This window comes from Nomascus leucogenys, chromosome 5 (assembly GCF_006542625.1).
Source record: "Nomascus leucogenys isolate Asia chromosome 5, Asia_NLE_v1, whole genome shotgun sequence".
Classification (NCBI taxonomy): domain Eukaryota; kingdom Metazoa; phylum Chordata; class Mammalia; order Primates; family Hylobatidae; genus Nomascus; species Nomascus leucogenys.
In genome coordinates, this window is record NC_044385.1 from 73,032,173 (window position 1) to 73,046,768 (window position 14,596).

Consider the following 14,596-nt stretch of genomic DNA (forward strand, 5'->3'; position numbering starts at 1 on the left):
AATAGTTTCAATATTTTATTTATTATGCTTCATAGAGATTGAAGTAACTTGATATTTGCATCAAGACAGTGATAATAATTCTAAGTTTGACAAGATTTTTTTCTTTATGAGTGGTTCCAATAAGTTTTCAGACTTAGGTCTATCTGGTGGAGAAGGGCTGGACCAAAAGTGCATCATAGCTTCCACATTCTATTTTAGAGAAGTGTAGGGATAATTAATCATAGTCAAGTTCTCTGGTGATTATTTTAGAAGAATAAATGTAGTGTTTCATTTTCATGCAAATCACTCTTCTTGTTCTTCAGTCTTGGAAATATTTAGTTGTTTTAATTTTGTCATACTTGTAATCACTTGTGAATAACATTTCCCATTTTTCTGCTAATTTGGAAAAAAACCCCACCATCTGGTCTCTAGAAATTAAAGGCTAATAAATATATCCCCCTTTCCGAGTATCAGAGAGATACATCATTACATGTGTACATGCTGAACACATTTGTTTTGATATTTACTATTGTTTATTTTTTCATTTCCTTTTTTCTTCTTCTTAAAAAGTCTTTTTGGATTGCTTATCTATGTTGGCTAATTCCCATCTTTTAGATATTCTTCTTTATATACCCCATTGTGATCCTAGGTCTTAGAATGCAGAACTTTAACAATGGAACCTGGAGATAGTGATATTGAACATTCTGTCTAATTTTCATTTTTTCCTCATAAAGCTAATTTTAAAATTCTATATTCTTAACACTTTTGCCATTGGCCCACACAACTTTGCTTTTCACCATTGTCTAAAGTGGCTGAAACATCAGCATCAGGTGGTGGCAATGCCTTAAGGGATGTCTTATCATATGCAGCATGGCATCTCTGGGTAGGCGTGTTAAGTTATCCTATATTATTTAGGCTAATTTGTGACAAAGTTGGTAGGCTCAATGAAATAAACAAACATTTTGTAAAGAGGTGGAATAATCTCCCCACCCAGTATCTTATTCAAGTTTTTTTAAAGAGTAATTCCATCCCTAGACTTCCCACGCTTAGTGGTCTCACATATAACATACACATAGCAGACCCTCACTAGCAAACCTATTAAGAGAATAAATGAGTCTGCAGCATTAGTTGCTCAACCCAATTTGAGTATAGTTTTTGCTTATGTCACACACTGAACACACAGTTAAATGAACTTTTACTTCTTCCCTCTCTAATGCTGTTGGCTACCTCAGATCATCTCCTGCATAAATAACCTGCACCTGAGTCTTGACTCTGCTCTTAGGGTCACCCTAACTAAGACAAGATTATCTGAATAATGGCATATTACTTTTCAATATCTAAAATAAGTGTAGGACAGGAAGTACAAATTGTGCTGTTTTCTAGAAGACAGAATACTTTTTTAAGGTCTCATAATCTCAATTATAAATGAAAACTTAAGTGACCTTGGCATACTGTCAATGTAAATCTAGCTTTTAAAAAAGAGATCTTCTCTGCACCATGAATTCTAAATCTATCTGGGCTTTTAAATTTTAACCCTTTAGGGAAATTGAACTCAAATGGTAGGAGCACTTGTTCTTCAGGAAGCCTGAGGGTTATTAAAAAGGCCAATCCAAAATATTGTAGTAGCTATGAAACTGTGCAGAAGAGAGGCCAACTACGAGGAAAATGCCGATGTACAAACATTTATGTTGATATTTGCCTCCTGCTCTCATATTTTAGAAACTTCTTACTTAGCAATTTGATTTATCTCATAAGATTCCCATATAAAAGATAAAGTTGTCATTTATTTGAAATCCATCTAGAGAATTTAAGAAAATGTGAGGTGCGGTGGCTCATGCCTGTAATCCCAGCACTTTGGGTGGCCGAGGCGGGCGGATCATGAGGTCAGGAGATCAAGACTATCTTGGCTAACAAGATGAAACCCCGTCTCTACTAAAAATACAAAAATTAGCCAGGCGTGGTGGTGGGCGCCTGTAGTCCCAGCTACTTGGGAGGCTGAGGCAGGAGAATGGCGTGAACCCGGGAGGCGGAGCTTGCAGTGAGCCAAGATCGCGCCACTGCACTCCGGCCTGGGTGACAAAGACTCCGTCTCAAAAAAAAAAAAAAAAAAAAGAAAACGTGAGGGTTCTGCCTTCCAGATTATCCTTTGCGCCTGAAGCGGTGCCTTGGTTCAACAAGGCCTTGTCTGGACTCTCTAGTGTTCAGATAAGCATAGACGTAGGGTCAATTGTCTCAGCAATTGACCCTAAGTCCCTTATTATATGCTTCAAGGAGGAAAAGCTCAGATTTGTCCAAGGTCAGATAACAGCAGCAGGCTGGACCTCGGTTTCCTGTCTGTCTTCTGCTGTGACTGGGCCACATGAAAAAAGGTTCCAATTGGGTATGAAGACTTCCCATAAAACGTTGGCTCAGATGGATATACTAGTGTTAATATCAAAAAAGAAGGTCAGAGTTGGGCCGGGCACGGTGGCTCACGCCTGTAATCCCAGCACTTTGGGAGGCCGAGGTGAGGGTATCACAAGGTCAGGAGTTCAAGACCAGCCTGACCAATGTGGTGAAACCCCGTCTCTACTAAGAATACAAAAAATTAGCCAGGCATGGTGGTGTGCACCTGTAATCCCAGCTACCAAGGAGGCTGAGGCAGGAGAATCGCTTGAACCTGGGAGGCGGAGGTTACAGTGAGCTGAGATCATGCCATTGCACTCCAGCCTGGGTGATACCGTGAGACTCCATCTCAAAAGAAAAAAAAAAAAGAAAGTCAGAGTTAAGACTGGTGTGTAAACCATTAAGGAATAATTTAAAAAAAATTTGTTTTAGCAAGCCACATGCCAAAATAATCAGAAATTCACAAAGAAGTCTTGTCTCATTGCATATTTGCTGGGACAAATGCATCATTAATGTTCTTAGTTTAGAATGCAATCTTCAAAGTCTTGAAGGTTTCTTTCAAAATCATCATTATTATTGTGGATTAAATTCAATATTAAGTTATAAAACTTTATATAAGTTATGAAGTGTTTGAAGGTACTTTTTTGTTGTTGTTGTTGCTGGTCATTTCAGGGATACCAAGAAAATATTTCTTGTCCCCAAATTTTCTTCTCACTTGTCTCCTTGATGCCTAACATTTTGCCTTTGATTTCTGCCTTTGGGGTTTTCATCATGGTGGGCTGCTGAAGAGATGTCAATGATACACAATGGCATATCAGCTTCAGTTACTTAGCAGTAGTCTTCCAGAGAGTTGACACCCAAGGGAATGGCACATGGGATGGAAAGTTTTTATGTAAGTCATAAGAGAGAGCACCAAAGAAAGGAGATCTGCATTAAGGTGAGGACAAAGCAGAAGTAAATTTTTTGAAAAAGAGAAACACCAAGAGAGTAGCAGAAGCTGCTGAATTATAATATTGCCTACCCCACAGTTTTGGCTAGAATTTGCTCTGATGGCTAATAATTTACAGAGGCTTTGGAGTTTTTCCTTTTTACTAACACACTGATTACATTTACATGGTGTTTTACAAGTTATCAAGCACAGCCATAGGCATGATCTTATCTAAGCTACTCTGTCAGTTAGCCAGGATGGGTACCAGCAGTTCCACTTTACAGATGGTGAAATCGAGGCCCAGAGTTGTTAAGAGACTGGTTCCAACTCACATAAGCAGTGAAAGGAGAAGCCAACATGGGAACTCTCCTATTGTGGTTTTGACAGGTGATTTTTCCCCTGCACTGCATGAGGTTGGGAAAATATTTTATGCTTTGGACTCAGATGACCCAGGCTTAAACTTGCCAATTTTCTTGCCAGCAGTGTGACTTTGAATATGTTACTAACTGCTCTGAATCTCAGTTTCTTCATCTGTAAAAAGAGAAGAATGATTCTACCTTGTCAGATTGTTGTGAAAATTCCATTTGGTAAAGCAAGAAAAGCAACCAGCTTAATGCTTGGCACACAGTAGGCACTCAATGTACTTTCCCTGCAGTTAAAGATGAAATGATGAATGAGGGTAACTGTTAGATGACACCATGCCTCCTTGGTTTACTTTAATTCCTGAAATGATCTCCTGTGAAAGAGAGAGTGTGTGTGTGCATATGTTAATGCATCTGTGCATATGCACACCTGTGTGCATGTCTTGGTGTATACCACACGCACCTGTGCACATCTCTTAGGGCACTGAAGTTGTTCTCTATGTTCTTAGGCTTTGTGGAACCAGACATAGTGATCAAACATAGAGAATATTTCCACTGCAGATAACTAGAAACTGGATCATGGCAATAAAGCTAATCGAACCAGATGGATCCTAGCTCTGTGACATGGCTGACTTCCAGAAGCACAGGCTTTTTTGCTCTCAAATATCAGGATGATGCCTGGAGTTCTGAGTCTGATGACCTGGAAGATTTGGGGTAATTCCCTTTAGTAGACACGGCCATGGACTCACACAAAATTGCATTCGTTTTTGAGTCTACTTTATTTACAGTTATTTATTCTTTCTTGAAAACTTTTATCATCGCCTTGATTAAAATAAGTTCATAAAATAATCTTCACTGTATTTGTTACATATGGCACAGAATAATTTAGCACTTTATGTCTCACTGATGTACAAATGGGAGAAGCACCCTTTGCTAAAAGCAGTACAGTGACTTAGTTCAATTTGGCTAAGGTAGCACTTTAAAAAATTACCATGAGATGGCGCTGTGGCCAAGTAGATGCAGTATGCTTTAGCCCGTTTTCCCTAATTATGGCAGTTAATTGCTTTTTTTTGAATATAGAGGAATCTATCATTCAACTTAAAGTAGAGCAAGGTTTGTTACTCCGTTTTAATAGTATTGATTAAAAGTGAATCCTTTAATCACAGATCCATAAATCATTTGACAACTGTGTTTCACTTAGGTGTGAGTCTGTTTAAAAAGCCATAGTAGTCAGAAAATCGCCAGACTAAACAAAGGGCCCAAAGGTACCATTTTATTTACGATCAAGAAACTATATATGTGGACCATTGTTTTCCCCACCCTCAGAGACTTGTCTTAAAAGTTCTTCCACAAAATTAGATTAACTTCCAGTTTATTTAAAGAGCTGATATTTTTGATACACTTTAATCTCCTTTGCAGCAATGGAAGGTCATAGAAATATTAGAACATGAATTCACATTTAAATAAACATGATACAAACATGCACACATGTGTATATACTGAGTGTTTTCATTGACTTGCTTTTTGTCCATATAAATATATAAATATTGAATAAAGTGCATGAGAACATGTCTGTACATATATACAGCTACACATTTGCCTGTACAGTATACATTTGAATAGATACTTATGGAAGAAAAAAACACGTACACATTTGTAATATATAGGTAGTCAAAAGACATCTATCAGGCAACATTAATGTTCATTCTGATCAAGATTGAGTATATGGGGGTAGAATCTGTAATCTTTTCCCTAATATAAATGAAATGTGCAGAGTTATAAGTGAAGGCAAAATACATTAGAGCGGAGACATTTTAACATTTATATTTTCATCAGTTAGTATGGTATCATAAGGAGTAGTTCAGTTCAAATGCAGCCTTGGTACTAGCAGCATATTATACATTCTATCTTTGAAAGAGTGAACCATCTTTCAACATATCTATGAGGACATAATGAGAATTTTATGCATTTCCAAATTACACGATGACACTTCCCACATTCTTTAGTTTTCAAATCTGTATTTTTTCCCAAAGGTTTAGGGCAAAAACTGTTTCTCATTCAATAGAAATGTTTCAGCATTGTAGTCATATATCTAACATTGATTCCAATAACAACATGCAATTTAACCTTGAGTGTTATAATATCAAGGTACATTAACTGTTGTTAATCTCTTTTTCTCTTTAGTAACCATTTCAATGAAATATTATAATATCTGCTTTTCTATTAGGGAGCCCAGTGTCAATGAGTAATACTGAAATGAGTGAGTTTTTGGAGAAATAGAAGAAAAATTTTGCTCAGAACTATGGTAGTTATAAATTGGCTTGAGATTGAGGTGCATATTTCTAAATTAATTGCAATGTTAAGCCTCAAGTGATATTTTCACCCTCCTTTATTTGTTTGGTGTTTATTGGTAACCAATCAGGAAAACTTATTTTTAAAACTACTCTCACAGTTGAAACAAACTTGTTTCTGAACCAGGTAAGAAGGAAATAAGTTGAAAGGATTCTAAAAATAAGTCTGTTTATATTTTTTGACTAAGACCATTTCAGTTTAGTCATTTTCTTTTTTTCTTTCTTTCTTTTTTTTTTTTTTTTTTGTGATAGGGTCTCGCTCTGTTGCCCAGGAGGAAATGGCAGTGGTGTGAACTTGGCTCACTGCAGCCTTGAGCTTCTGGGCTCAAGTGATCCTTGTGTCTCAGCCTCCCGTGTAGCTGGGACCACAGTTGTGTGCCACCAGGATCAGATAATTTTTTGATTTTCTTTGTAGAGACAGGGAGGTCTCACTTTGTTACCCAGGTTGGTCTCAAACTCTTGGCCTCAAGTGATCCTCCCATCTCAGCCTCCCAAAGTGCTAGGATTACATGCATGAGCCTCCGTGCCTGGCTGAGCCATTTCGTTTAAAGGCAAGGGTTTTGTTTTAATTATTTTTATATTTCTCATATCTAGAAATTTGCTTCACAAATAAATGTACACTCAATAGATGATTGTGGAACCAAGCAGAATGGTTTTAATAAATAGTATAAACCAATGAATCTGAAAGCTTCAATTTACCTGATGAGTGTCATAGGAAAGTCACCTGCTTTTTATAGAGATGTCCTAGGACTCTACCACTGTCAGTAGCTGGAAACCTGAGCTCATCCTCAATCCTGACACAGTTACATCAATATAGGTTTACTGCTCAAAAGAGTGCATGCATGATGCAGTCATTTCACAGCAAGTTACCAAATACCTCGATAGTGCTGTTTTAGAGAAGCAATTGCTAGAAACGCATTTGGTAATGTGAAATCATCCTTTTGCTAGTTTACCTAGAAGAACAAATATTAAACAAGACCACACTGGAAATTCAGAGTAAAGCACAAGAAGTAGAAGAGAAAGCAGCAATAGTTATTGAATAACATTTGAAATCTTTTTCACTTCTGAGAATTAACTTGAAATGCAACAAATGCCAGCAACCTTGTGAATATTTCAAAATGGTATCTATGAAAAAGCAGGAATGAAAAATGTTGTCAAGTATTTCATTTAATTATCTTAGCAATACAGATTTTATAACACTGACCTTAGTGTCTTTTTTTCTCCTTTCAAAATATATACCATAGTAAGTTTTAAAGATAATTTTTAAGAGGTCATTATATTCAATAAAATTTTCACTATTTATAGCTATTTTTATTTACAGCAATAGGTAACCAACTCAATCCCATGTCATCAATGAACAGCATAGCAGCAAGGTTTCCACTTGAAAATAGAAGTTAATTTAGATTTACTTAGGGCTTCATAATTACACAATAAAAGTGAATCATTTTAAAGGCATATCATTTACAATGTTATAAATAAGTATCAGAAAGCTCACAGCTGAAATGCTGTCAGAACATTTTCCAAGCACACATTTTGTAGCATTGAACCCTGCTTTTCATTGACAGAATAAAACGAGGCATACAGATATGATCGTTGGTTCCACTAGACTTGTCTAATTTTTTCCAATCTCTTATTTTTTTTTTTCCAGATAGGTGAAAACTTGCTCAGTGTGCCCTCCACAGTTGCCACGGCAACTAGCCTATCACACACAGCTCACCTTTTCATTCACTCTGTCGCTATTGTCTTTAGAAGCATCTTCAGAATGCTGCTTTCCTAGAGCAACCATTGAGCAGTCATTATCTGTTGTCTTGGCATCTTGCTTTGAATTCTTTTTTTGTCCCATTTGAAGTTGGCTAGACTTGTAGGCCAAAGCCGGTATAGTGTTCACTAAAATTAACTGCAATGGTTTTTTGTTTTCCTTGTACTGACACTGAATATACCGTGAAAAGGCTGACCTATAGGTCTTGTTGAACAGTGTGTAGACTAGTGGGTTGACTGCTGAAGAGAGATAACCGATCCAAACAAACACATTGAGCAGGGCCCCAATGACATCCTCATTGCAGGACTCTTTGCAGATGACGGCCATGATGTTCGTGATGAAGAAAGGGCACCACATCACCACAAACAGGAAGAAGACGATGCCCAGCACCTTGCATGCCTTTTGCTCATTGCTGATGGACTGCATAGTCCTCCTGCCTGTGTAGGACCCTGGCTCCCTATGGATCGACCGCTGGAAGAGCTTTTCTGAAGACAAAGAACTCTGAGGGAGGAAGCTGAAAGAAGCTAATTTGGCCCGTGTGCCATGATCACTTACACACAAAGTAGCTTCTTTCTGGAGTGACTTGATAGTTAGAAAGTAGGTGATCACCATGATGGTTAAGGGAATGAAAAATGACACAAAAGAGCCGATCAGGACAAAGTTATCATCGGCGAGTAAGCAACTCCCCTCCTTAAAGACCTTCGAATCGTCCTGTAGCCCAAAGACTGGTATTGGCATGGATATACCTGGAGTTGAACAGAAAATGAAACATGATTATTAAGGAATTGAGTATATGAAGGCAAGAGCATCACCACATAATGTTGGCTATTGACAAGATTTTATGTCAACATTGTTTAAAAGCTTAACATACTTTGAGAATTTAAAATTCCTTTGGACTTACGTATGTGTTTTGTAAGTATATATTATGTAGTTCCTTGTATGTTATATTGCCATATGTAGCTAACCCTTTACTTATAAAGAAGTATAATAAATCTAGCTTTATTTTTTATGCCGTATTTTTCTGATTATAATATTATACTTATTAAGTGAAGAAACACACAGAGGCAAATAAACTAAAAAATGTCCAATAACGTCACCATCTAGATAGCCACAATTAACAACTGATGCTGTTCATTTTATTTATTTATATATGTATTTATTTATTTATTTATTTTTGTCTATGAAAATCTAGAATATAGATTTGTTTCTTTTTTTGATGCTGTTCGTTTTAGATACATTCACACACTTACCATGTGCACACATTTTAAAACAGAATTGAGGTTCTTTTTCACAAACAGTTCTGTATCTTTTTTTAAAATCTAATAATATGTCACAAGCATGGTTTATATATAAAAATAACTATAAACTTTTAAATATAGTTTATTTTCTCTCTAGAAAATTTGGGAGGTACAAAAATGTAACAATGAATAAAGAAAAATAATATGCGTTCTCCCCAGTCAGGGGCAACCATAATTTACATTTTCATCATTTCTTCTTCCACTTACATGTACATATAAAAACAAATGTGTATATGCAGTACTTTACATGCAGTACTTTGTATCTTATATGTTTTAGATCTTTCTATTCCATTTAACATTATAAATCATGATAATTGCACATAAAATATTTTTGAGAAATACAATTTTCTAATATTAATTTAAAATAACCAATTTTAATTCTTTTTAAAAAAGCTTTTATTATGGAAAATTTTTAACATACACACAACTAACAAACCAAAAACCAAACCCAGTACAGTGAAATTGTCACCCAGCTTCAAAGATTATCAGCTCAAGCCCAGTCTTGTTTCATCCATACGTCCTCTGGCTGCCATCCCTCTCATGTTATTATGAAGCAAATCCTAGACATCACGTCATTCAGTCTGAAAATATTTATTACGTAGATCTAAAAGCCATGTGCTCTTAGACAAACCTAATATTTTCACAATACCATTCTCACTCCTAAATAGAAGTTTAATATTTCCTTAATATTAAATGTAGAGTTAGTGTTCAAATTTCCAATTGTCCCATAAAGGTTGTTGTATGTTTTTAGTAGTAGAGCATTCATAAGGGTGGATTGCAAAAAACAAGACAGCCATAGACTTTTTATTGACAAATATAACAGGTAGGTATAGGATGAGATAATACAGGGGAACATGGGCCTATATGGTCCATTGCTTCATCACCCAGATTTGGGGGATCTGTAAAGCTCCCTCAGGTACAGGGATTAGGCAGAGGAGGAAGCAGAAGTGAATAAAGGCAACCCCTGGCCTCTAATCATGCTACATGCCCCACATGATGATAGCACCTTTTTAAAGGAAGATTTGACTGGCCATGTTGTGCAGTTTCACCACCCAACCCCCACCATGGACAACCTCTCTGCTCCTGGGGAAATAGGCATATCTTTCTCTACTGGACTGGGATGATTGGTCCAAGGCAATCATGAGATGGCTTATTCTCTCTGCCATAAAGGTAGAATCAGGATGACAAAAAAGAGAGGAAACATGAATCAAGTACTCTGTATAACTTAGTTTAAGATTGTTTCTTTTATGAAATAGTAGATATTGCAGGGACAGCCTGGGAGAAAAAGTCAGAAAAAAAGTTCCCTTCTAGCTCTTGCCCATATTATCAGCACACTCAGAATTGTAGAATGAAGAGTGTCGTGGTTACTGCTTCTGACCATCTTTAGAGTCTAATACGTGGTCTCACACCAGCCAAGAACACTGGTTTATTCCAGAGTTGGGGGCCACTGCCTCACTCTTGCCATCCATCTGGAAAAAGGTTTTTGGAGAATCTCTAATCTAACTTCTGCATACTCAGAACAGAGTTCCACTTCATCCAAGCACAGACATGACTGTCCTAACCTCATGTCATCTCACATTGGCCATCGTGGCCAGGAGAGAACATTGAGTTGATATAATATTCAACACAAATCTTTCTTAGTGACATTTGCCATTATCTTCAAAGACTTAATTGACAATATTTGTCACTTGCCTATGCAAGCCCATCCAGGATTCTTGGAAGGTGGAGATAAATAACATCAGAGCTGTTTATAAGGACACTTACTGTGGCTAATGACTCTTCATTTCCTCCATCCCTCTCTGTTTCTGGCCCATTGTTTGCAACATTCAAGAAGAGATTGATGAGCTGTGCCTCCAAGGGGAACATCCTCTGAGACCCTGGATATTGACCAGTTTTGCTTATCCTTCAGAAAATTCTTGATTGTAAAAGTAAGGGCATGATTTCTAAGAAGAGTGTTTTTCTCCCAGTGTTTGAATCTGGATCTGTGAAAGATATTTCCTGTACTCATGTACAAGGTCTTGTTAGACAGCATAGTTGCTCATTGATTAGAAAGGATGCTTTGTTCATCCATTTGAGACATCCCTGGATTTGAGTCTTTGCTGTGGCTCTGGGCTCCTGAATTGGCTACTTCATTCCTATAGTCCCCACTTCTTCATCTATCATGGGAGGCTGGCACCAACATACCTGCATGTATTTGGTGAGGATAAAATGGATCAAATTTGCAGAGCACCTAGCACAGCACCCAGTCCAGAGTGATGTTCTACCAGTGGTCAATAAACACGAGAGTAGCTTTCTCTGCAAAATTATTTATATTAAATGTATCAACATTATTTTATTCTAATCCATTTTGCTTAGCTTGTATACACTAGATTTTATATAGCAGATCTTTTTAAACCAAAAGAGGCTAAAAAGACTTTTGGCCATTGGCCATAGAATTAACACTGATGTAATTTTAGCTTCTGCCAGGGTGACGCCGGGTCTTAATCAATTTTAATTTTGTACAGCTGGAACTGTTGATTACTTTTCTAATGTGATGAATTACAGCATTACTATTAGTCATGATACACATAAACAAGATATCAACCATCCAAAAAAGGTGTGTGATTTTGTTATTAAACTCTTGAGTGTTCCTTTTTCTAATTAATACAAAGGAAGTAAATACCTTGAGAGCCTTTTGCCCTATTTGCTTATAACCTGGTAATTTACGTAAGTGGAAATTCTCAATTAACCAGAATGTGGGCTTACCTAAAATGCCAAATTATTTAATTATTTGGAATAGTGTCTTTGGTTGGACACACACACACACACACACACACACACACACACACACACAACCTTACAGAATAGCCCAGTTTCTGAGAGGGGTGATGGAGTCATCTGCACTGAAATAGAGAATCCCTCTCTTAAATGCCTGGGATAAAAAGCCACTTTTCAAGAGGACGTGGTAAGAGGTTACAGGCAGAGTTGTTCTGTTTGGAAGGGGGACATTAATTTGGATAGGATAGTGGAGAATCAAGCTGATCGGTTATTTAAATGGCCTGTTCATCTTTACATATAACAAAAACATCCTGAATACTATCATACACCATTCTTTTTCTGTGCCTCACTCACAGTAACTGGTCAGCTAAGGGTTGTAGAAAGAATAACCAGAAAGTTAAAGTAATGCTCCGTAAAGAGGAGAGGAAATTTTATGTCAAAAAACTAGAACACATAGATAGGCTTTGTGGGTACAATCAGCAGCTCAAAATCATGTGCCTCTACCAAGAGAGAGAAGACATGGGCTAATATCCAATATTGTGGATATTAGCCATCTCTGGGGCATTAATTATCTGGCTGCTTTGTTTGATAATAGCTGCTTTTGGAGACCTGACATCTCTCACTTGAAATTTCTGCACATAAAGCATTTTCCTTTATGAACAAAACAGACAGTAACTTGAATTACATGACTCTGCATTTTGTTTAATATATTTTTTTCTGAGGAGTGGAAAACAGCAGTCAAAATTCAATATCAGTATTGGATCCTCTATGTAGCATTTTATTTATTTCCATTGAAACTCAGACAATAAAATGAATGGGAAACCTTGACACCTAAGAACAACAAAAGCTTTGGTTGGTGTCTTTCTTTCGGCATAGTTCTGCTTACTTCCTGCACATAAATTTTGCACCTCTAGTTAACATCTTACCACAGGCTGCATAAATAATTCACTTTGAACCGCTGACTGTGAAGGACTGGCTTTATTCTTCATCTTGGACTTTTTCTGAGACAGTGTACATTTCTTGGGAAATAAAAAGATTGCCTTCCTAGATAACCATCCTCTCGTAGGGAACAGGACAGTGGCAGTCCTTAGGGCCCTCAGCTGGAAAGGAGGTGGAGGGCACAGAAGTTATTTCGGAGCTCTTGTGAAAAAGATTGAAATTTGGGTTCACAGGTTTCTGTTTCCCCAAACTGCTACCTTTTCTTTGAATTTTAATGCATGCTGTATTTTTCAAGTTATAAGAACAAATTTACTAGTAGTTTGACAGAAAACACCACTGGTAAACACTGCAGGATAGTCCTCATATTACAGGGAAAGAAGAATTGAATATATAGGGCAACTGCCAATGGGACTCACTATCCTTCTGATACAGAGTTGCTAAATTCCTTCTAATCTATGTATGGTGTGTTGACAAGGCAGATGTACATAAAAATGAGAGCTACACAAACACGTCGGTTACCCAAAAGCTGTATGTTTCTTTTTCTCAGATTAATTCCAAATAGCTCTCATAATAAATTGCAACTTTTCAAGGTATTATCACACATATTCATTCACTCTAAATTGATTTTTACAAAATTGTTAAAACATTACCCACGCCTTCTTATGGGGCAGATGAAAATCTCACTTTACAGATATGAAAACTTGGGCCTACCAAGCTTAAGTAATTTAGTTAGAATCACACAGAAAGTTGGGGGCAAAATCAAGACCTCTACTTAGGGTTCTTAATTCTTATGGTGGATTTTTAAAAACTGCTTATTTGTTCCTTTGAAGGTAGTTACAAAAGTCTGTGACTACCTCTGAGGTTTTTAACATTGGCTTCAGGAAGTCTATGATAGTCCTAAAATCTGAAAAATTTGTATATATGTATATTTCCTTGGAGATAGATCTTTCCTTAGATGGGCAGAAAAATTCTAGCCCCTAATATGACTAATAAGCACTCAATTACACCAATTGATATGGTTTCATTCTGTGTCCCCACCCAAATCTCATCTTGAATTGTAATCCTCATAATCCCCACATGTCGGGACAGGGACCTGGTGGGAGGTGATTGGATCATGGGGAGGTTTATCCCATGCTGTTTTCATAATAGTGAGAGTTCTCACGAGATCTGATGGTTTTATAAGTGTTTGACAGTTCCTCCTTCCCACGCTCTCTCTCACCTGCCACCACGTAAGATGCACCTGCTTCCCTTTCTGGCATGATTGTAAGTTTCCTGAGGCCTCCCCAGCCATGTGGAACTGTGAGTCAATTAAACCTCTTTCCTTTATAAATTACCCAGTCTTGGGCATTTCTTTATAGCAGTGTGAGAACACACTAATACGCTGATGTTGCACACACAGCACAAACTCTCTCTCTCTCTCCACCGCCCCCACCAGTGATTTTCTGTACCTTGATCTTTTTTTTTTGCATTCTTTCATCTCAAAAACACAAGTTCCTCTAGCCAGACATTAAATTCATTGAGGCCAGAAAAATAGTTCAAAAATAAAATCCTTATAATCAGCAATTAGTTTCTTTCAAATACTAGGGAAGTTATTCTCAACTTTGGCTGCACATTAGAATCACTGAGGGAGTTTTAAAAGTTACATTGCCTGAGCCTCATTCCCAGGGGTTCTGATGTTAGTACTTTAAAAAATATAAATGCCCAGGCACTACATAAACATGAAAACAACAACCACTCCAGGGATCTCTGTAAGTGGTTGTGCACTGCAGAAGCTGGTGGCCTAATTGCCCCCATCATAGATTCCTTATAAAGTGGTCTCTGTCTCCTCTGGCTCTCCT

The 14,596-nt window shown here is 37.2% G+C and overlaps 1 protein-coding gene across 2 annotated transcripts in view; it reads right to left on the minus strand.

The window, feature by feature from the left end:
* Window positions 1–4,768: 4,768 nt before the first annotated feature.
* HTR2A (5-hydroxytryptamine receptor 2A) overlaps window positions 4,769–14,596 on the minus strand; it is a 65,195-nt gene continuing 55,367 nt past the window's right edge. For both annotated transcript variants that reach the window (XM_003270064.4, XM_003270063.4), the window contains one exon: window positions 4,769–8,510. In XM_003270064.4, the coding sequence (XP_003270112.1) occupies window positions 7,708–8,510 (803 nt within the window). In that variant the 3' untranslated portion in view covers window positions 4,769–7,707. The remainder of the gene's footprint in view (window positions 8,511–14,596) is intronic.